Consider the following 23168-nt stretch of genomic DNA (forward strand, 5'->3'; position numbering starts at 1 on the left):
GGCAGGCGACCAATCAGCGCGCGGGGCTCATTAATAGTGACCACGCCGGCCCCGCCTCCGCCTCTCGCGGGGCCACCGCCCGCGCAGACCCAGAGCGCGGCCGCGGACGAAGATGGCGACTGCCATGTACTTGGAGCACTACCTGGACAGTAAGCGCTCCTCGCGCCCCCTAGGCCCACCGCCCTGGCCGGGCCGCCCCCGCCGCGCCCGCCCCCCGCGCACTAGGCTCCGCGCGCGGACCCCGGGGCACGTGGGGGCGGCGGGACGGCCCGGGGGCGGCGGGAGCGGCTGAGGCACGCGCGGGGCGGGAGGGCCCACGAGGGAGGGGCGCGGGAGGTGCGGCTCGGGGTCCCGCCGTCACGGCCGCGCCAATTCCAGGTGCGTCACGGCGGGGCGGGGCCGGCGGGTGCTGGGCGGGGCCAGCGCGTCTCGGCTCCACCCTCCCAGGCTCAGCCCCGCCCACTTTCGCCATAGGCCTCACTCTTTCCTACCTAGGACCCGTTTTCCTTGGCTGGGCCCCGCCCCTCATTCACTAGGCCCCGCCAACTTCGTCGTCGGGCCCGCCCTCTCCGCCCCGGCCCCGCCCTCTCCACCTAGGCCCCGCCCCTCCGAGTCCCGTCCCGCCCATTCCCGGACCCGCCCCCACCGTGGGGACCCACTAAGGTGGTCGAGTCCCAGTCCCCTGGGACTCTGGGCCGGGTTTGGGGGGGGCCCAGGGCCTCAGGGTTCTGGGTTCTGTGCCTGCTTGTGCTGTGACCTGGGAGTCGCTTCCAAGCCTCAGTTCGTGCATCTGCAAGGCATGATGGCGCGGAGGGTCTCTGAGGGCACCTGTCTTTGCGCAGGGGGTTGGGGGCGCTACTTAGACGTGTGGGTAGGGTGTTCAAGGCAGTGGTCATCACAGTGGGCCAACGTCCCGAGGCGTCACACAGGTTGCACCCTCTGGAGGACTCCTGAGCAGGTGGTTATTGGCCGCATTTCACAGCGGGGGTGACGCTGCGTCAGAGGCTAAGTAGCTTGTCAAGGTCACTCGCTGGAGAGTGGCGATCCCACGTTTGAGCCCTGCGGTCCGACTCCAGTCTGACCCTGGCGGGGACATGGCCTGGGGATGCGGGCTGGTGAGGATTTTGCCTGGTAGCTCTGGGGCCCTGTGCTGCACTGGGGATTTTCAGTCATCCGGGCCTGGGTGCCCAGACCCCCACCCGAGGTTGCTGAGAGTAGGGAGTGAACCCCGGCTCCGAGGAAGGCAGTGGGGATCCAGCCCTCCCCAGGGGGGTCTCCCAGGCATGGCCCAACCTGAGCACAGCGTCCTGGGCTGGAGAGCACCGTGGAGGGAGGAGCTTCCGCACCATCGTCACTGGAGACGCCTACACCCAGGTGCCTGTTCGGGGTGCTGCGGCTCACCCTCCTCTGACCGGTGCCTGCCCAGGGGGCCCCAGGAGGAGGGTCTGAGGAACACAACTCCTGTCCCGTGCGGGACACCCACGTGCAGGCTTGCGGACGGAGGTCACTGCTCACTCCCTGAGCACCTGCTGTGTGCCAAGAAAGCAGACATGATCCCTGTTTTCCTGGAACTGGCTCTCAGATGGGAGAGACAGAATTTTTAAAAGTTCACAGAAGTTTAAAGGTCATGGAGGAGCCCAGCAGGTCTGAGAGTGTAGGGGTGGCACTGTCTTGAGAGCCCTGGTAGGACAGCAGGGGAGCCCACGGGGAGGGCGTGGTGGGCCTGGAGGCCGTGGGTGGGTCTGTGCTGCTCTCCGCATGAGCTGGGAAACACTGGGGCTTAAGCAGCAGCTTTGTACAATTAGACAGAGCTCTTAGAGCGGTCATCTGTGGAGGGGGCCCGTCCTGGCTGCGGGCAGGTGGGGAGCTTGGCCTGGACCAGGAGCCTGGCCATGCGGACAGCAGAGCAGTGTGGGGCAGGGTCCTTACCTGTGCTGTCCCGCACGGTCTGTTTGATTTTAAATAAACTCAAGTAAAATGAGAAGTTGAGTCCCTCGGTTGTACTGGCCCCATTTCAGGTGCTCAGTAGCCCCGTGTGGCCAGTGCCTGCTGTGTCGGGAAGCTCTGTCTTGGCATAAAGTTCTACCGCACAGCCCTGGTGGGCACCAGCCAATGCCCTGAGTTCAGAGTAGAGTGGGGGGAGAGCAAGGAGGACCCCGGGGTCTGGGCTTGTTCTCTGTGGCGGGGCGTCTGCAGGGGAGGAGTGGCCTGCGGTCTGCGGTGGGAGAGTCGCACAGGCATCTTCCCCCCTCTGCCCTCTGTTCGCCTCAAATTTCTCAAGTTTCTGACAAGTTCTGAAGCGCATCAGCCTATTACCAGTGTGAAATAGGGGAGGGCTGGATTCCCCACTGTCTTCAATGTTTGGCTCGCGTCCCTGAAAAAAGATACCTTGATTCTTCTTCTCTCCAAACCCTAACAGAAACAGAAGCCAGAGTGGGCTTATTGTTTGTAGCCTTGAAGTATGAAGCTTGGAAGGCGGGTTTTTGTCCTGCTGTTGAGAAGCATGTGTCTGTGTTTCAGGTATCGAGAACCTTCCCTGTGAGCTTCAGAGGAACTTCCAGCTGATGCGAGAGCTGGACCAGAGGACAGAAGGTGGGTTCAGACCTTTCAGAACAGCCAGGGTGTGGGGAGCAGCTCCCCAAGGCCAGGAGCGGAGCACCAGGGTCCTGGGGGTGGCGCACTGGTCTTCCAGGCACCTGGGGCAGTGGGGCTGCTGTCCAGCCCTGGGCCGCAGGTGTTGGGTAGTGTGTCAGAGAGAGTGATGAGTCTTTTTTTTTTTTTTTAATTTATTTTTAGCTGCGTTGGGTCTTCGTTGCTGGGCGCGGGCTTTTCTCTAGTTGCGGCAAGCGGGGGCTACTCTTCGTTGCGGAGTGCGGGCTTCTTATTGTGGTGGCTTCTCTTGTTGTGGAGCACGGGCTCTAGGCACACGGGCTTCAGTAGTTGCAGCACATGGGCTTCAGTAGTTGTGGCTTGTGGGCTCAGTAGTTGTGGCTCACGGGCTCTAGAGCGCAGGCTCAGTAGTCGTGGCACATGGGCTTAGTTGCTCCGTGGCATGTGGGATCTTCCTGGACCAGGGCTCGAACCCCTGTCCCCTGCACTGGCAGGTGGATTCTTAACCACTGCGCCACCAGGGAAGCCCCTAGTGCTGAGTCTTTAAAGTCAAACTTAGTCCCTTGTGTCCCTACACGTCTCCATGTCACATCTTTATAATCGTCATCCCCTTCCGCAGTCAAAATATTTGTTACCTTTTCTCTCCTTTAAAAGATTTTCTATTTTCAAACTATGTGTACATAGTTTAAACAGTTAGTCCTTTTAGATCGTTTGGTATTTAACTCCCTATTTCCAAACAGTTCATTTTTGCTGCTGTTTCTTACTTTATTTCCTTTTGGTTTTAGACTTTATTTATTCAGTTATTACAAAAAGTGAAGATTTACGTCTCCAGTTGTGCCCTGCTCGGTTCACGCGCACACGGCTCCCTCCCCCCGTCTCCTGGGTGGAATGGACTGGAATTTGAATTGTGGTGGTGCTGGGCTGTCCGGCGGTGCTGTTTCTTTCCTGGGCTGCTGTGTCGGTGGTTTACCGTACGCTGTGCTCACATGCCCTGTTGGAGTAACTGTCTTTTTCTTGGAGTTCTTAATGCTTTGCTTGTTGGTTTTGTTTTCCTCGTTTTCAGTGTGCCTGCTGCACCAGGTTACCTGCCAGTTCTGTGTGTGCTCTCCATGGAGACCTCTCTCCTGGAGCCTCTGTCCTGCGGTCCTGTCCGGGCCGACTGTTTCCGGGCCTGCCACGCACGCCTTGCCCTAGGTATTCCTAGGCTCTCCCTTTGTTCCTCTTCGGCGTGGAGCCCTGTTTCCCAGATTGTAAACATACTACTTCTTGATATGCCCGTTTGTTTCAGAGGAGCCTTTTCTCTGGGAGCTTCCAGGAAGAAATTTACGGCAGGGTAAATTTCTTATACCATTGCATGTCTGAAAATACAGCAGTGAATGGTTTGGCTGGGTATAGAATTCCAGATTGACAGGCATTTCCCCCAGAATGTGGCAGGCGTTGCTGCATTGTCTCCCAGCTTCTGTGTTGCTGTTGAGAAGTCTGATGTCATTTGGTTTTCTCATCCTTTGAATATGTGATCTTTTTTTCCCTTTCCTATTTAGAAGCTTTTAGGTTTTCTCTTTATCCCTGAGGTTTTACATTTCATGGTGATGTGCTTGGGTATGGGCACTTTTTCACTCATTGTGCTAGGCACATGTTTTGCAAGATTGGAAGAGCTGTGGTTTTTCACTAAGGAACAGCTTCCTGACTAGTGAATACAGAGATTTCTTTTATGGTGAGATAAAGCATTTATATTCAGAAATAAGCATAAACATTTGTAGATTGCTTAGCAAATAGCACCCGGAGAACCTCTCCCCAGATGGAGAAATGGAGCCTCTAGTGCCTGGGGGCCTGTGTGATCCTCATGAGCAGGCCCCCCTTCCCCAAGGGGTACACCCTGAGTTTTCACCTGCAAGAATGGTTTTCTCACCTCTCTAAACCAAAGAGTTAAGAGTTGCGTCTGTCTTTGCCTTTAACATCAATGGAATCATACAGTGTGTCTTCCTTTGTGTCTTGCTTTTCTTGCTCAGTGTCACCTTTTGTGGGATTAATCGATGTTGTTATGTTTTTTTTGTTGCTGGGTAGCGTTCTGTTGTGTGAATGGACCACAGCTTATTTATCTGTTTTACTGTAGATGGGACGTTTGGGTTGCTTTCTATTATCTGCAGTTATGAATGTTTTCCCATGTGTACCCTGGCCTCTATATCTTTAGGGTATGTACCTGAGAGTAGCCTGCCGGGTCATAGGTAAGGTGAGCACATCATTATTCAAACAATAATAAATGGACTCTTCAGACTTGAGAGTCCAAGAGGGCACGATGAACCCTTGCTGGGGCAGTGTCATACGTTGGGACTGTCATGGGCGCACTGCCCTGGTCGGGGTGTCTGCTTGTCTCCCTGATCCAAAGTGTTTGGGAAGGCTGTGCCCGCCACCGGCGGCCAGTTTGGGCCAGCCACTTCTTTGCTGGCCCTTGTCATTGTCAGGCTTTATTGGTTGCCAGTCTGGTGAGCGTGTCCTGGCTTTTCGCCCGTTACTCTCTCAGACAAGAAAGCCGAGATCGACATCCTGGCCGCAGAGTATATCTCCACGGTGAAGTCTCTGTCTGCGGATCAGCGCGTGGAGCACCTGCAGAAGATCCAGAGCGCCTACAGCAAGTGCAGGGAGTACAGCGACGACAAGGTGCAGCTGGCCATGCAGACCTACGAGATGGTGAGCGGGAGGGGGGGCGGGGGCGGGGCCTCCCCGCCCGCACGCGCCTCCCTTTCACGCAGCGAGGGGGCGTCGAGGTGGCGGCCGGGCTGCGGCAGAGCGATGCTGCTGGAGAAGGTGCACGTTGGAGGAGGCCTCGTCCTGGGACCGTTACTGCGGGCTTGTGTCCTGTGCCCGTTTTGCTTGTTCGTTTATATACACTTTTAATGCTTGTTTTTGTCAGCTTTAGGTAAAATCCTAGAATTGGTTTTGTCCAGTTTCCTCTCAAGTCCGCTTCTCTTGGGGTTTGCAAGGTGGCACAAAGCCGTTCTGCGACGCACCTGAGGTCGTGTAGTGCGGCTCCCGTCCTTGCCTCCCCCGATAAAACAAACAGTGATTTCTTAAAGCCTGAAATCAGTCGTGTTTGAGAAAGAATCCTCTAGGAGGAGAGCTTAATGCCTGTGTGTGGGACTTTGATGCTCCAAAGTGCTAAATCCTTTGAGTAATCAGCCTGTCTTCCAAGGAGTTAGGTGTGATCAACGTCCTTAAGGCAGTCCGTTTTCTCTCTGACGTGTAACGAAGCTTAGGACTGTGGTTCATTTCCAGTCGGGGGCCGTGATGGACGGTGTTGGACGGCTGTCACCAGCCAGCTGGTGCTGTGTCTCGTGACGTCCTTGTCGCTACAGGAGCCCCTCTGTCACGGGCAGTTGTCCTGTGCGGTCCTTCCTTCCAGCTCCGTCCTGAACTCCGTCTTCAACAGTCATTTTCTGTTGACGAACCCATAGCTCTTCACATTTTACGTCAGGATCTAGTATCCAAGGTCCTCAGCCCTTTACTTCATTGCATCTTACGGCTCTGTTTCTCATTGTTGCCTGCCTTCAAGTTTTTTTCCCTGAGTGGGATTTATTCTGTTGATGGGGAACAGAATGTGGGGAAAAAAGACCCTTGCATCAAGTTGGAAATAGCAGGCCTTGTTCTAGCAGAGTGTTGTTACTTCTAGACTCAATTTAAGGGCCAGCAGACACTGCTTTCTGCTTGACGTCAGGAGCATTTGTGACCCTGAGGCGTTTTGCTCTGAGTTTCGAACGGAATGTGTGAGCACCCTTCTGTGCAGGTGGATAAGCACATCCGGAGGCTTGATGCGGACCTGGCTCGCTTTGAGGCGGACCTGAAGGACAAGATGGAGGGCAGCGACTTCGGAAGCTCTGGAGGACGGGGGCTAAAAAGCAAGTCTGTTAATTTGTCTTCATTTTGTTATTGTTAACTATGGAGTTTTGAAGAATTTTGTCTGATAAGTGTGTTAGGAACATTATGGTAAATGTCATATTTGGGTAAATCTTGTCCTGCTTCAGTGAAATCTGTGAACAAAGTTGTGGTCTTTGTTGTTTCAGAAGGTCGAGGTCAGAAAGAAAAGAGGGGCTCCCGGGGTCGTGGCAGGAGGACCTCAGAAGAAGACACCCCGAAGAAGAAGAAGCATAAAGGAGGGTGAGAGGTGCTTTTTTTCTCTTTTTCCCTGAAGAACACCATTGGTATTTGCTCAGGATGGAAGCACCGGTGACTGCTTAGGCTGAGGAAGTGCTTATCTGTGCGAGGTGTGCCGTAGCTCCTCCTGCTTTGCCCGCGCCGGGTGTGCCGTAGCTCCTCCTGCTTTGCCCGCGCCGGGTGTGCCGTAGCTCCTCCTGCTTTGCCCGCGCCGGCTGTGCTGTACCTCCTCCTGCTTTGCCCGTGCCAGGTGTGCTGTAGCTCTTCCTGCTTTGCCCGTGTTGGGTCAGTTGATCCTCACAGCAACCTGAGGGAGCAGTGTTGCAGTCGTGGAGACCGAGGCTTCGGAGCTGTTGGGTTTGCACCAGGCGGTCTGACTCCAGAACCCATTCTCTTAGCCACTGCGTGCCCTGCCTCTTAAGGGACACGGTGATGTTTGGTGCGGTTCAAGCTAAGCCACTTCCTAGTAGTTGAATACACATCAGTTGATCATTTTATATATAAATACATGTTTTAGATGTATTCATTTTTAAATTGTGTGACTGCATTTATTAAATATCCATGTCATTTAACTTGAACTTCAGAATATTTCATTTAAAGCACTCTCTCACTTGCTACCCCCTACCCCCCAAGATAGCTTCATAGAATATGAATGTAATTGCTTCGTCCTCCAAGATAGTGTAACATTGCTTCATAGAAGATGCTGAAATGCCAAGTGGCTTCTGTGGAGATGATTCTGATGGTTATGGGGAGAGCTCAGAAGAGTTAGTTTTTGACAAAAGAGAAGTTTTGGTTCTTAAACCTTGTGTTTAAACTTTTATCTTTAAAAAAAAACAAACAAATCCAAATAGTGTCTTTGTAAAGTAATGCACAGATGCAGAAGACCACACAACACACGTGTAGTTTAACGAATTACTGTAAGAGGCACATCCTTGTAATCATTGCCTGGTCGGTGACTAATGCTCCCTGGGGGGCCCTTCCCTGTGCCCTGTCAGAATCACCACTTCTCAGCCCCAGACACACAAGACCCAGACAGACAGGGTGTTCACTTCCATTCTTTCTTTGTAGTTTTGTCCCCGACACGTGCACTCCTGGACCCTATAGTTTAGTCTTGTTGCTTTTTTTTTTTTAAGTTTTAGATTAACTTCATTAAGGAATAATTTACATAACAATAAAATGTTCTCATTTTAAGTATACAGTTTGATGCTGTATTCAGCTTCTTTAAAATTATAGAACTAGTCAACCTTTCTATTTCTTCTTGAGTCAGTTTTGGTAATCTATATCTTTCAAGGAATTTGTTGTTTCATATAAGTTGTCACATTTATTGACATCAGGTTATTCATAATATTACTTTATTATTCTTCTGATGTTGTAGGTTCTGTACTGATGCTCACTCTTTCAGACCTAAAATTGATGATTTATGTCTTCTCTCATTTTGCCTTGATCTTTTCAGAAAACTAGCTTTTGGTTTCATTGATTTTAATTTTTTTCTCTACTGTTTGTTTTCTATTTCACTTATTTCTGCTAATATCTTTATTCTTTCTGTCCTTCTGCTTGGCTTGGATTTACTTTGCTTTTCTTTTTCTAGCTTTTTAAGGTGGAAGTAGCTTAGATCATTGATTTTCATACTTCCCTTCTTTTCTAATATAAGTATTTAAAGCTATAAATTTTCTTCTAATTACTGTTTTAGCTGCATCACACAAATTTTGATATGTTTTTATTTTTATTCCATTCAGAATATTTAGAATTTTCTTTCGTGATTTTTCTTTGACCCATAGCTTATGTAGAAGTATGCTTCTCAGCTTCCAAATAATTTGAGATTTCCCAGCTAACTTTCTAATTTCAATTTCTAATTTAATTTTGCTGTGATCAGAGAACTTCTGTAATTGAAATCATCTGAAAGTGATTAAGTTTTGGGTTATGGTTTATGGTCTGTTTTTCTGAATGTTCCATATATACTTGAAAGCAATGTGTATCTTACTGTTGTTCGGTAGATGTCAATTATATAACTTGGTTGACAGCACTGTTCAAGTTTTATGTATCCTGACAGATACTCTGTTTACTTGTATAAATTACTGAGAGAAGAGTGTTGAGATCACCAACTCTAGACATGGATTTGTCTATTTCTCCTCCTGCTGTGTGGGTTTCTGCTTCATGTATTTTGAAGCTCTGTTATTTGGAGGTACATACACATTTAGGTTTTTTAAAAATAATTGACTCCTTTATCATTATTTATTTTGTTGTCCTTCATAATATTCTTTGTTTTGAAGTCTGTTTTGTCTAATATTACTATAGCCATTCCAGGTGTCTTGCAGTGAGTTTTTACAGGGTGTGTTTTTTCCCTTTTTCATTCTTTTACTTTCACCACATTTGTGTTTTTGTATTTAGAGTGAGTTTCTTGAAAGCAGCAAATAATTGAGTGTTGCTTTTTTATCTAGCCTGAAAATTTCTCCCTTTTCATTGCACTGTTTAGACCAGATTTAATGTAATTAGTGATATGGTTGGCTTTAAATTTACTATCTTGCTATTAGTTGTCTCCTTGTCCCATCTGTTCTTTTCCTGTCTTCTTTTGGATTAATCGTGTATTTTTTCAGTATTCCATTTTTTTTAAGTGGGTGTCAATGGCATCTCAAAGAAGTCTTAGTTTTCATTTTATTTATTTTTTATTTTTTTGTTTTTTGTTTGTTTGTTTTTTGGCTGTGCAGCATGGCTTGCGGGATCTTAGTTCCCTGATCTAACCAGGTCCCCGGCAGTGAAAGTGCTGTGTCCTAACCATTGGACCACCAGGGAATTTCCTCAGTATTCCATTTTAAGGACTATTCCAGTGTGTACACCCTGTTTCATTAACTTATCACAAAGAATTTCAAATAATACTATACTATTTCATGTTTAATGTAAGAGCCTACATGGGTATTCTTTTGTTTTCTGCCTTTTGTCCTTTGTGCTATTATCAAAAATTTTACTTCTACATATGACATAAGTCTCTGAATATATTGTTGTTATTGTTTTAGGTCTAAATCATTGCTTATCTTAAACACATTTTAAAGTATGAGAAAAAGTTTTATAGTTAGTCCATATATTTACCATTTCCAATGCCCTTCACTATGTGTAGATGCAGATTTCCATCTGGTATCATTTCTCTTCTGCCTGAAGAACTTTCTTTAACATTTTTTACAGTGCAGGTTTGCTGATGGTGATTAATTTTCTGGTTTTGTTTGTCTGAAAATACCTTTATTTCACTTTCATCTTTGAAGGATATTCTTGTTGGATATAAAGTTTTAGGTTGACTTCTTTTTTTCTTTCATCACTAAAGATGTCCTGTTGTTTTCCATCTTGCATTGATACTGATGAGAAATTAGTGGTAATTCTTATCTTTGTTCTTCTGTATATAAGTGGCTTTATTTATTTTTGCTGTTTCTAAGGTTTCCATTTAGCAACTTGATTTTTTAAAAAATTTATTTGTTGTATTTAATTATTTTTGGTTGTGTTGGGTCTTCATTGCTGCACGCGGGCTTTTTCTAGTTGTGGCGAGCAGGGGCTGCTCTTCGTTGCGGTGCGCAGCTTCTTACCGTGGTGGCTTCTCTTGTTGTGGAGCAGGGGCTCTAGGCGCACGGGCTTCAGTAGTGGCAGCACGCAGGCTCAGTGGTTGCGGCTCGCAGGCTCCAGAGTGCAGGCTCAGTAGTTGTGGCGCACGGGCTTAGTTGCTCCGCGCGGCATGCAGATCTTCCTGGACCAGGGCTCGAACCCGTGTCCCCTGCATTGGCAGGCGGATTCTCAACCACTGCTCCACCAGGGAAGTCCACAGCAACTTGATTTTTAACAACTTAATTATGATGTGTCCTCGTGTGGGTTTTTTGTGTGTTTTCTGTTTGGAGCTCATTGAGCTTCTGGGAACTGTTAGTTTATAGTTTGCATCAAATTTGTAATTTTTCAGCCAGTTTTTCAGATTTTTTTTTCTGCTCTCTTTTGTCCTTTTTATGGGACTCCAATCATATATGTGTGTTAGCTTGATATTTTCCTACAGATCACTGAGGCTCTGCTTATTATTTTGTCAGAAATTTTCTTTCTACGCTTCCATTTGTATAGTTTCTATTACTTTATCTTCAAGTCTTTTCTTCCTTGTTGTCTAATTTAATCTTAATCTCCTTTAGTGAATCTTTCATTTAAGAAATTTTCTTCTCAGGAAGTTCTGTTTGTTTCTTTTTTTATATACCTGCCCTGTCTATTATTACACATATACTTTCCTTTATGTCTTCGAATATATCATTTTACAACAGCTTTTTAAAAAACTTTCTCTTCTGATTCTGTGTCATTTCCAAGTCTATTTCATTTTTTTTTTTAAAGCCGCTTTATTAAGATATGATTGATACACAAAGAACAGTATGTAATGCATACGTTTTGATGAGTTTGGCAGGTCTGTTTCTGTTGACTGCTTTTTCTCTGGTTGTAAATCACATTTTCCTCCTCCTTCACATGTCTAGTAATTTTTTTAAAAATTAATTTATTTTTGGCTGCATTGGGTCTTTGTTGCTGCACACGGGCTTTCTCTTGTTGTGGCGAGCGGGAGCTGCTCTTCGTTGCGGCGCACGGGCTTCTCATTGTGGTGGCTTCTCGTTGCAGAGCATGGGCTCTAGGCGCACAAGCTTCAGTAGTTGTGGTGCGTGGGCTCAGTCGTTGTGGCGCATTGGCTTAGTTGCTCTGCGGCATGTGGGATCTTCCCGGACCAGGGCTTGAAGCCGTGTCCCCTGCATTGGCAGGCAGATTCTTAACCACTGCAACACCAGGGAAGCCCCCATCTAGTAATTTTTGACTCGATGTTAAGACAGTGTCAGTGTTATGTGGTTGAATATCAGGATTTTGTTGTCTTCGTTTAATGGGTGTTGAATTTAAAAAAATCATTTAGGGGCTTCCCTGGTGGCGCAGTGGTTGAGAATCTGCCTACCAATGCAGGGGACACGGGTTCGAGCCCTGGTCTGGGAAGATCCCACATGCCGCGGAGCAACTGGGCCCATGAGCCACAATTACTGAGCCTGCGCGTCTGGAGCCTGTGCTCCTCAACAAGAGAGGCCGTGATAGTGAGAGGCCCACGCACCGCGATGAAGAGTGGCCCCCGCTTTCCACAACTAGAGAAAGCCCTCGCACAGAAACGAAGACACAACACAGCCATAAATAAATTAATTAATTAATTTAAAAAAATTCATTTAAATTTTTGTCACCAGTTTAATCACCTGTGGAGCAGCTTGATCCTTTGTAGGCACATTTTTTTTTTTAATTTATTTTTGGCTGTGTCGGGTCTTCACCGCTGCGCGCAGGCTCTCTCTAGTTGCGGTGAGCGGGGGTTACCCCTCGTTGCGGTGCACAGGCCTCTCACTGTGGTGGCTTCTCTTGCTGTGGAGCACGGGCTCTAGGCGCATGGGCTTCAGTAGTTGTGGCACGTGCACTCAGTAGTTGTGGTTCGCAGGCTCCAGAGCGCAGGCTCAGTAGTTGTGGCGCACGGGCTTAGTTGCTCTGCGGCATGTGGGATCCTCCCGGACCAGGGCTCAAACCCGTGTCCCCTGCATTGGCAGGTGGACTCTCAGCCACTGCGCCACCAGAGAAGCCCTGTAGGCACGTTTTTAACGTTGGTTAAAAAAAACCTTTTTCTTAATATGCCAGATAGTAAATATTTTAGGCTTGTAGGCCATATCGTCTCTGTTGTGACCACTCAACTCTGCTGTTGAATATTGAAAGCATCCACAGAAAATGTGTAGATGAATGATGTGACTGTGTTTCATTAACACTTTATTTGTAGAAAAGGCAGCCAAGTGCAGGCTGTATTTTGCCAACCCCTAGGTTAGAGTAGCCTTTACTCTAGGCTTGGTTAAACCCTCCTGCTAAGGTGTGACCCTTCTGGGTTCTCCTCTGAATGTATTTGGTGTTTGACGAGGTCTTTCCATTCTGGCTGGTTGGAACTTGAATGTCACCAGGCTGCCTGTGAGCTCTGGGAATTGTTCAGCTCACGGGTCCCTGGTACTCTCTGCCTGGCCCTGTGGGTTGTCACTCTGTGCACAGGCAGCTTCAGTTGTAGCTAAAAACTCAAATGGATCTGTTTGCAGGTTCCCGGGGTGCGCTCTCTGTAGCGTCCTCCTTTCCAGCACCTGCCCCCAGGTTCCAGCAGCCTCACCCTCCCTGAGCTTTGGTTTTTCCCTCCTTCTAGACATGCAGGCTTTGCTCCTCTCTAAGGACTGGCGTGTGGAAAGTGCCTCCATGCAGAAAGCTGAGAAGGTCATAGGTCTCACCTGGCTTGTTTACCTTCTCAGGAACGCTATCCTGTGCTGCCTTCTGTGTAGTGTCTGGAAACTTCTACTTCAGGTATCTTGTCCAGTTTTCTACTTGTTCATAGTAGGAGGGCAGCTCAGTACCTGTTATTTCGTCAGGGTCTTTTTTTAGGTAAAGTTTCTTTAATGTGTAAGTTTTTCTCCATCCCTTTCTTTTCTTCATAATTTTCCTTCTTGAAGGACCTGCGCTGTTTGGCTTGTAGCATTCTCCAGAGTCTGGATGTTGCTGACGAGATGTGAACCCTTGTGAGAGCTTCTTTGTTGAGCATTTAGACAGCGCATCTCCTTCTTGTTTGCTCTGCAGGGTGACCCTGGGGAATGCATCGACCTGTGTGTGTTCTTACTGAAGCCGGTTTTGTAGATCTGGCAGGACATTTAATGCTGGGCCATGAGACCTGTGTCAGAGGTGATTGAAAGCATCTGCCTTATGGGGGATGTTTGTTGACTGTGTGGGAACAGTTAGGCTGTGTCTGTTGTAGATGGATGAGACCATAAACGTTACAGGTGACCCTTGAACAATGTGGGGCTGGGGGCACCAGCCCTCCGTGCAGTTGGAAGTCCGTGTATCACCTTACAGTCAGCCCTCTGAGCCTGAGGTGCCACATCCGAGGGTTCATCCAACCACGGGCCACGTAGCACTGTACCATGTACCCACTGAAGAAAACCTGTGTGTTAGTGGGTTCGCGCACTTCAAGCCCGCCCTGGTCAAGGGTCAACTGTAAGTCCGCGTGCTGTAGTCTTCATTCTGGAGCACCCATTTGATTCCTTTTTTACGGATTTTAGTTCCTTTTTGAAAAGTCTCCATATTTGCATCTCTCTTATTTACATTTTCTTCATAATGTGTGTTTAAAGCCCTTCTCTGCTAATTTTAACATCTGGGTCGTCTCTGCATCTGCTTCTGTCTGCCCGCTTTCCTCTGGTTACCACTCCTGCTTTTTCACGTCATGTGCTTGTCTCGTCGTCTGGCCTTGGAGGCACGTGGAGAGGGAAGTTCTGCGCTCCCCCGGAATGGCTTGCCCTTCTTTGGTCAGGCAGATGGAGCAGGCGTGGGGCGGGGTGGCGCAGGTGGCAGGGGCCTCCCGGCTCCTGACGGAGAAGCCGGAGCGTCTGTTTTGCTGCCCCAGTGGCCGTCTGTGGGCGGTGCCTGGCTTTCCCCCCTGCGGAGGGCTTCCTGCGGAGCTCTGGAGGAGGAGGCTGGCTGCTCAGAGACCAGGGGTGTCACTCTGCAGCCTCTGCATGGCCCCAGGGTCAGGAAGCGGACCGTAGGGTCACGGCCGTGTGTGCAGGGTCCTGCAGTGTCGGTGTGGTCCCCGGTGGGCATCTGGGCCTCGGCCGAGCACGGTAGGTGGATGGCCTGCTCCCTCGGCTGCTGCCCCTTCCTCAGCCCTCGGGCATCTGGCCTGTGTCACTCCACAGCTGTTCAGGGTCTTTAAAGTATGACCTTAGCAGTCTGTCGGGTTTGTCTTTCACCTCGTGGTGGCAGCAGTGTTCCGCGCCTTCCTGCTCCTTCCTGCTTAGGGCCCAGAGTCATGCCGCCCTCCTCTGGGGACGAGCAGGTGTCCTCCTGTGTCCCTTCCTCTCCATGAGTCCCCTCGGAGGGACAAGACGCTGGCTCCCCGGTGCAGTGGGAGCCTCCCCGACGGGCGCGTGCCTGGCCACGGCGCAGACCTCGGGGGTGACCCGGGTGTCTGACCCTGTCTCTGCGGGCGCGCTGGAGCCGGCCGGGCCCGTAGCTCCCCTCACCGCGGGGGCTGGCGTGCGTGCCGCTGGCTGCTGTTTGTAGCACTGGCCGCAGCAGCGGCAGGTGAGAAGGGCTGGTCAGGGGCGGCGACGTTGGCAGAGCCCTCGGTAAGTCAGGCTGGACCCGGCGCTTCCGCGTGAACCGTTTCCTCTCCACGGCCACCCTGGGCGGCGGTGCCGTGACCGCCCCGATTTACAGACAGAGGGGCCCCGGGGTGCTGAGGCCCGCCCTGAAGTCCCGCTCTGCCATGTGACCGGGAGCGCCCTGTCCCCAGGGGCCATTGGGGCAGGACGGGGCTGGGCGGTGTCTGGAGAGGACAGGACACCCGCGGGCTGGGTGCGGGCCAGTGTCCTCCGTCTGCCGGCGCTGTGGCTTCACAGCCTGCCTTGGGGTGTTGCTGCAGTTCCAGGGTCAGTGGCAGGTCCTGTCGCCCTGCGGGGCCGACAGGGGGGCCACCCGAATGGCGAGCGCCAGACCTCGGGTGCGTCCTTGCCGTCTGTACGGCCCCTGAGCCAGGCAGGGTCTGCATGTGGATGTGGGGGCCGTTCCTTCTGAGGATGAGTAGCCGTGCCTGTTGGGGGGCGTGTCCTGAAGCGCCTGGGACGCGCGTGGGGGGCGAAGCGTGGGGGGCTCCCTGGGGTGGCTGGTGAAGGGTGCCCACCACATCCCGGGGTCCGGAGAGACGGGCAGCACTGCTGCCTGGGGCGTCACCCTGGCCTGCCCCAGGGATGGGCTCGGCCAGCAAGAAGGGCCCTCGTGGGCTCGTCCCCCGTGACCTCCTGGCCGCTCCCTCCACCCTCCCACCCCGGAGCCCCCTCCGGGTCAGACTGCAGGGGCGGTGGTGCGGGGTCCCGGGCCTGCTCGCTGGCTGGGGGTGTCCTCGCTGGGGGGTCCCCACAAGCCCTGCCACCTCTCCTACTGCCACGCACCCGGCCAGTGCCCTTGAACCCGGGGTGACGGGCGCAGGTTGCGCGGCAGCTGGAACTGTGCAGCGCGGTCGAGCCTTAAGCAGACGCATGGAGCAGGCGAGGCGAGGTCTGTGCCGGAGGCGGGAAGCACCGCAGGAGAGGCGCGAGTCCGCTGGTGGGTGCCTGCCGCGAGGGTTTGCACTGATTCCCCGGGGGGGCGCCTGGGAGGGAGGCCCCTGGCGGCAGGACAGGACCCCGTCGACGGTGACACAGCACCCCAGCCCGAAGGCCTGCTCGCGGCTGCGCCTGAAGCAGTTTGAAAGCACAGGGGCCAGGACGCGTTTCCGCGACATCCCCAGAGACGGAGAGCAGGGCCCACACAGAGGGAGGGCCCCGGGGGGCAGCTGCGCGGGCACCGAGCGTACTTGTGTCAGGGACGGTGTGCGGCCGGGGCCCTCGCTGGGCCGGGAGGCAGGTCGCAAAGGCACAGCGTGTTTCTAGACTCTGGTGCACAGGGAGCACGTGAGCAGTGAATCCCTTTGGGGACCAGATTTTCTTCGTTTCACCCCGGTCAGTATATTCAGATCGCCCGGCGGCCGCCGTGTCTTAGCTTTCCCTTTGCCGTGTTCCTCGTGTGACTTGCTGTGTTTGGTTAGCAAGTACGCATTTGAATCTGCGCCTGTACTTTTTATTTTGGGGGTGGGGGAGGGAGGGTTTTCTTTCTGTACTGTTGGGAACGTACTGTCTGTCTACACCAGCCTGAGCTCGCGGCTTTTGTTTTAAATAACGAAACACATGAGAGTCGATTCCACGAGCCCTTCCCTGTGTGCAGCTGCTGAGCCGCAGGCAGCGGATCGGAGGGCGGTGTGGATGGTGCAGGGGTCTGGCTGGGCTGTGGGTGGAGCCCAGAGGGCAGCTGGGGGGCGCAGGGCGACAGGCCGCTTCCCTGGCGTGGGCAGGTGAGGGCGGCCCTGCTGACAGTGGGCAGCTGGGTAGGGGGTGGTGGGCTCCTGGGGGTGAGAGCCAGGGCCGGGCGAGGGGAGCAGGGGCTCCCGTGGCTTCGGCGGCGAGGCGGTGGCCCTTCCTCTGGGGGAGGTGCAGGGCGAGCTGGCGGGGTCAGGGCCGCTTAGACCCCTGGGCTGCCTGGATGGGCTCAGGTGGGTTCTCGGACGTTGCCAGGTGTCCACTGGTGGTGGTGACGTGTGCCTGCCCCGGCCGGGGAGAGGCCACGGGAGGCTGGGGGCGCTGACCCAGGCTGGGGGCGGAGCTTGGGGAGCAGGCCCCGTCGGGCGGGGGCTGGGCGGGGGCCGGGCATGGTTCCGGTCCCCGGGGCGACTGGTCTGGACGCTAAGTGGTGAGCGCCTGCCCCTGACACCCTCCCACGCCTTCGTGCACGGCCTTGTCTGGCGTCATCCGGGGCAGCTTGTCCCCGTACCCCCCCGCTCACCGCTGTCGTTTCCCCGCAGGTCCGAGTTCAGTGATACCATCCTGTCGGTGCATCCCTCTGACGTGCTGGACATGCCCGTGGACCCGAACGAGCCCACCTACTGCCTGTGCCACCAGGTGTCCTACGGGGAGATGATCGGCTGTGACAACCCGGACGTGAGTGGGGCCTCGCTGGGGCCTGGGGTGGCGCCCTCGGGGCGGGTGGCACCCGGAGCGCGGGGCTGACCACCTCCTCCCTCGCCTTGCAGTGCCCCATCGAGTGGTTTCACTTCGCCTGTGTGGACCTGACCACGAAGCCCAAAGGAAAATGGTCAGTATGGGCGCCGGCTTTCCTGGAGAACTGGGTGAGCGGCTGGTCCTGGTCCCCGGCGCCGAGCTGCAGGGGACACCCACCCACCTCACGCGGGGTCGCGGCTTTTATTACGTTTGCATAATGTAGGGACCCATGAGCAACATGGGTTTGAACCACTTAGATGCGGATATTTTTCAATGGTAAATACTGCCGTGCTCCGTGATCCCCCGTGGGTTGGATCTGCGGGTGTGGAAGAACCGCGGGTGTGGACGGCCTACTGTAAGTTATATGTGATTTTCAACTGTGCAAAGAGTCGGCGCTCCAACCCCTGCCTTGATCAAGGGTGACCTGCACTTCCTGTTCCCCCAAACCACGGCCATTCTGACTCTTGAGCGAGGCAGAGATGATCGCAGATGCAGACAGGGAATGGGGAGTCCTCCCGGGGAGCTCTGACGAAAGACGAAGAACGTTAGCCAGGCCTTGGCCGGGCGCAGGCCAGGCACCCTCAGCGCCGCGGGCTTTCTGTTCCACCGAGAAGACGTGCCGTGGGTCGTGGCTCCATCTGTTCCGTCCTGTGTTCAGTGGGCAGCGGCAGCTTTGGTGTGCATAGAAGTCTGGTTTTGCTGACCTGCGCTGAAGCGAAGTCCCGGGAACAGGAGGCGGGGAGGGCGATTTGAGTTTGACTTGGACGTGGTGGGTTCGAGTTGTTTGTGGGACTTCTGGGTGGAAGAGTCTAGTAGGCACTGGAAAATCATTTCCTTCTGGGAGGAGAGGGTCTGCCCACCACTTGCTGGGAACAGGGCGGGACGCGCAGAGCCAGCCAGGCAGCCGGGGCGCGGCCCCAGCCCGCCGCTGTCTAACTCCTGGCTCCCCTGGGCTCCCCTGGGCTCCCCTGGGAGATGGCAGAGAGCAGGCTGCTTCCCGCCGAGGTCCGAGACCTGAGCCCGTGTCTGGGAGTCTGCACGCTGTGCGCGCTGGTGCAGCGTTGCCCTCCGCCCCGGGGCCCGGCAGGGCCGGGCTCACTCGCTGGCCTGGACCAGGTGCTGGTGGCCGGGGCCGGGGCAGCTGCATCACACGGGATCAGCTGCCTCCCTTCTGTTACGGGGCTGCCAGGGCCCAGGAGGGACCAAGAGCAGCCCCCTGTGTCTCTGGCTCTGGAACCTGCTTGCCCAGGGTCACCAGCGCCCGCTCAGCCCCGCGGGGCGGGCGGGGGTCTGCTCCTGCCCGGTTAAGGGGCCCCGCTCGACTGCTTGCCTCCCGTTCAGTCCCAGTGGCGCTGTCATCGCGCAGGGAGGACCCATGAGCTTGGTCGAGAGGAATGCTCGTGTGTAAACACCATTCTGCTCGCCGACCCGTATCTTATCCACCGACTTCAGAACAGACGTGCTGGATGGAATGGCCCGCGTTGGGGGTTTTCCCCGATGGGAAGGCTGCACTCTCTGCGTTTGTGGGTCTCTGTCCTGGTGCCGTTTCAGCAGCGTCCAGCCATCCTGGAGACGGGGTCTGGCCGCCCACGTGCAAAGGGCCCCTCACTGTGCCTTTCTCATCACAGGTTCTGTCCACGGTGTGTTCAGGAAAGGAGGAAGAAGAAGTAAGGAAGAGGCGGACGCCCGGACCAGAAGAGCACGTTAACACATCCCTTCATTCACGTCGCAATATTTTATCTTCATTTTAAAACGACCTTGTTTCCAATGATATTTAATAACTCAATGGCCAGTTGTAATTCTGGATATTTCCTAAAACAAACAAGAAGCCACCTGAGCCCTGTTGCCCAGAGGAGTGACCCTAGGGGACTTACCACAGTGACTCCATTCTCATGACTTTTCATACAGACCCGTGGCCCCAAGCATGGCGGTCACAGCGAGTGGCCCCAGGACTTCGAGGGGTGTGCGTGCCTGGTACACTGCCATCGCTTTGCAGCTGGAGGTGTGAGCCCTGGTCATCTGTCTGTGGTTTCCTGGGGCTGCTCCCCGAGAGCCCGGCACCACTACAGGCACCTCTGACCCTCACTGAGAGCGGTGCACGTGGAGCCTGGTGACGAGCCTGGGAAGGGCCGGCTCTCCCCGGGGCGGGCAGGGGTCTCAGCCTCGCTGTGCGCTGCCTTTTCGTCTGGACTCCCGCTTCCCTCTGTGAGGGGTTTACTTTCTGGAGTAAACGGCTCTCCATTAGCGAACGATAAGAGATGGCCCCGCAGACGGGCTGATGTTCTGTTTCCCTGGGAATTCCTGGCGTTTTTACTGTGAAGGTGAATTATCGTGGTAGCATGAAGATAGTGGTCTGTGTGAATATGAAGTGAGTCCAGGCCACTAGGGGCTGATTTGAAACCTGTTCATTTGCACAGCAGATGAGCAGCTTAGATCAGGAGACAATTATGTGATGTGATTTGTGAATTTCTTGTGCCACAATAGCAGTTCTGGATGAATCTAGGAAACTAGAGTGTCCTTTCTTTTTAAACAGCATTCACCAAACCGACTTTGAACCGTCTTTTTGGTAATAGTTGGGGGAGATTGCATACCTTTGGTGTGTTGATTCTGTGTGTGAGGATGGTCCATAAAGCGTGACTTCTGCAGGTGTCCTTGGACTTGAGAGCCTCCGGCGTGCATTTACGGAAGGGGAAACCTGCTTCTGTCTTCAGACCAGAAGTCCGTGAGACAGACTTGGGGCTGAGATTCCCAATTTCGAAGAACCTTGTTTTCTTTATAAGGAAGGCCATCTGGAATGATACACCCGCTTCCTCCTGAGGCCTTGTTACTATAGATGCTCCTCCTATTTTCTAATACTCACCAAGGAGAGGAAAGAAAGCAGAAGGGAGCCTGTGAGGCTGTGTCCTAGACCGGGCCACTCCCCGCAGAGTTAGTTAATATTCAGCAGATGAAAGCGGGGTGTGGCCGAGGTCTGCGTCTCAGCTTCCCAGTGGGGCGTCGCCTGCGCCCCGTGTCCGACTCTGTCCTTTCTGGAGGGAGCTGACGGAGTGGCACTTGATCCCAGATGACCGCGGGCAGTTGGGTTCAGCACGTGTGGCCTGTCCAGTCTCGGGCTGGGGGTGGGGTAGGGGGTCGGCCGCTGCTGTAGCTTGTCCCTGGAGGATCCCGGAGCCACACGGCTTTCTAGAACCGATGCCCTTCTGCTGCCCCAGAGAAGGGGGGCTGTGTCCGGACGAGTGCTGTCAGCACCCTCAGTCTCAGCATTGGCTGGAAACCCAGGGGCGTTGGTATTTAATAACTTAGGTTTTTGTTAACACAGGTGTTTAAGGATTGTGGGGAATAAATGTGGAAAAAAATTTTTTCTTCACTCTTTTACCGGTTTTTGTGGAGAAGATAGGTAAGTACAATAAGCTTGTGGTGATTCTTTAGAAGCTAATTTAATATTTGCACTTCATCTGTGAACACTTCACACCCGCTGTTACTGCGGGAAAGCGATGGTGTTTGTGGATGCGGGTTGCTGGCTGATTCAGTTGGGATTGTCACCTGGTTTCCTGAGGCCGCGGTCGTTTCCCAGGAAGGATGACCGACTTCTCTGTCTTAAGCTTTTGTTTAAAGTCCGATGGTACCATCCTGCTTGTCACTGTGTAACATCCCACGTGTGGACCTTTTTTTTCTTTTGTTGTTGAAGTTTCTGTGCTTATATGTTTCTAGTGTTTACTTTTTGCTGGTTACAATAATATCACCAAAATAATATGCACGTAGCCTAGGAGAAAACGGAAAACACGAGCAGAGTAGAAAGAGTCCCCGGAGCATCGTTTGGCCTCCCCGAACGCCAGTGCTGCCTGTGACAGAAGGTGGTGGCCACGTGGTCGGGAACGTCCTGGCCCGAGGGGTCGGCTGGAGCCCACGCCGCTCGCGCCGTCGTCTGAGGCCCGCCGCCTTCATCGGGATGCTCGCCGGGCTCCGGGGCTGATGCCGGAGGCCGCTCTGGAGCCCCGCCCGGCCCTCGCCGAGGAGGAGGCTGCCCTGGGCCATCGCAGCATTTCTGAGCGAGCGAGAGCACCGGCGCTGTGTGGCTGTGGGGCTGGCTTGTGAGGGAAGAGGTTTCTCGTGCAGAGGAGAAGCACAGTCGTTCCCTTGTGTCCAGTGCTGTCTTATCTGTCGGCCGTTGGAGAAACATCCTCTCGTTTTCCTGCAGGAGAACACATGCTGCACCAGTAAAAGCAGGTGTTAAACTGAGCCCCCAGCCTCTGTGGCCAAGCTCGTGGGGCTCGTGGCTGGGACGCAGACACCGAGGCCTGTGTGACTGTCCCCACTGCAGGCTGGGCCCCCGAGCAGGTGGCCGTGAACCTGGTGCTGGCAGGGCCACGTGAGCCGGGTGGCTTCCCATGTGCTCAGGGCAGCAGATGCCGGACGCGGCCCCAGGCAGCAGTGACGGGGGTGGGCGTGAGGGGGTTGCAGGGGTGTGTGGGGACAGTGGCCGGCTGCGTGTCAGCCCTGCCTCCTGACCCGTCACTGGCAGCCCTTGGCGGGGACTGTGTCGAGCAGTAACGCTGTCTGAGGAGCAGCTTCCCCGTGTGGCCACAGCCAGGGCCTGCCCCGGTGCGGGGCTGGGACGCTTGTCACGGCGTGGAAGGTTTCAGGCTTTCCTCAAGTTCTAGTGAACAGTGGTTGGGCTTCATTACCTGTGTCGAGAGGAATTTTAAAATGGGACGTCTAAGAAAAATGTTCTCGTTCAGGAGAGAGTTCTGTGAAGTTCCTTCCTAGTGTGTATTTGTGGTGTTCATCATACCACATCTCATCCAAAACGATGCAGCTTTAACATGAATGTTACATTGTATTTTCAAGGAATTATTATTGATGTTCTCTTTGTAAAGGAAAGATAATATTGTAAATCTTTTTATTAAATAATGTAAAGATGTATATCTGTATTTTTGGATCATGTTATAGATTATGGATATATTGTTTAATGAATAAAGTATTTTTTGGAACAAACATTTGAGAATGCATCCTTTCGGGAAACGATACAACTTCAACATCGTGTCCGGAGATGAGAAGTACATCCTGTGTGGCCTTTTGAAGGGGACGTGCAGTGGACCAGAGGGGGTGTGTCACTGCCACGGGCCTGGGGATCCTGCCACACCTTGGTCGGTGGACAGCCTTGGGCCTCAGCTGTGTCATGGCATCACAAGTTGGTCCCCAAGCTCACAAGAAAGATAAGTGGTTAGAGTGCTGTGGGCCACTTTCTAGAGGCTTAAGGCGCCTCCTTTGGAACAGAAGTTTCACCCTCTAGGCCTGCTTGGGCGCCAAGGCCCTGTGGGAACTAAACAGCTCTTAGGACGTTCCCTTGATGAGTGTTAACAGTCAGGGTCCAGAAACCCAACCTGGTCACGGTGGGTTGGGAGAGCACAGCCGAGCAACCATTTTCCAGATGAAGCACAGACTCGGGTCCTTGGCTGGAGGGGCGCCTTCGGCTCTGGAGGAAGGCCTGTGACCTGCCTCTCCCTGCACCATCTTGCCCCACGCACACCAGGACTGCCTGCCTGGGAAAAGGAGGCACCAGCTCTTTGTTTCGGGGGTGGGGTGCTAGTCTGCACTGTTGCTGATTCCCAGAGGTACAGGATGCCACTGGTCTGGTCAAAGCGAAGGCCCACGGCAATCAGGTGCTTAGGTAACATTTGTCTGGATGGGTCCACAGGCACCTCTGTGGTTATCTTCCCAGTGCCTGAGTGTGTCATTGAAATAGGCAGACGTAATGGCTGGCAGGATGGCCACGTTGAC

The 23168-nt window shown here is 53.2% G+C and overlaps 1 protein-coding gene across 2 annotated transcripts; it reads left to right on the forward strand.

Moving 5' to 3' along the window:
• The first annotated feature begins 71 nt into the window (after positions 1-71).
• On the forward strand, positions 72-21832 carry ING5 (inhibitor of growth family member 5). Of its 2 annotated transcripts, none has more exons than XM_036858388.1 (8): positions 72-149; positions 2521-2592; positions 5132-5298; positions 6392-6503; positions 6669-6762; positions 17192-17327; positions 17420-17515; positions 19016-21832. In XM_036858388.1, the coding sequence occupies exons 1-8, from the start codon at positions 113-115 to the stop codon at positions 19136-19138; spliced, it is 837 nt and encodes a 278-aa protein (XP_036714283.1). In that variant the 5' UTR covers positions 72-112; the 3' UTR covers positions 19139-21832. The 2 variants fall into 2 exon arrangements, with proteins under 2 accessions (XP_036714283.1, XP_036714284.1); XM_036858389.1 differs by having other exon boundaries at positions 17420-17481; positions 19016-19173.
• Positions 21833-23168: the final 1336 nt, after the last annotated feature.

This window comes from Balaenoptera musculus, chromosome 7 (assembly GCF_009873245.2).
Source record: "Balaenoptera musculus isolate JJ_BM4_2016_0621 chromosome 7, mBalMus1.pri.v3, whole genome shotgun sequence".
Classification (NCBI taxonomy): Eukaryota; Metazoa; Chordata; class Mammalia; order Artiodactyla; family Balaenopteridae; genus Balaenoptera; species Balaenoptera musculus.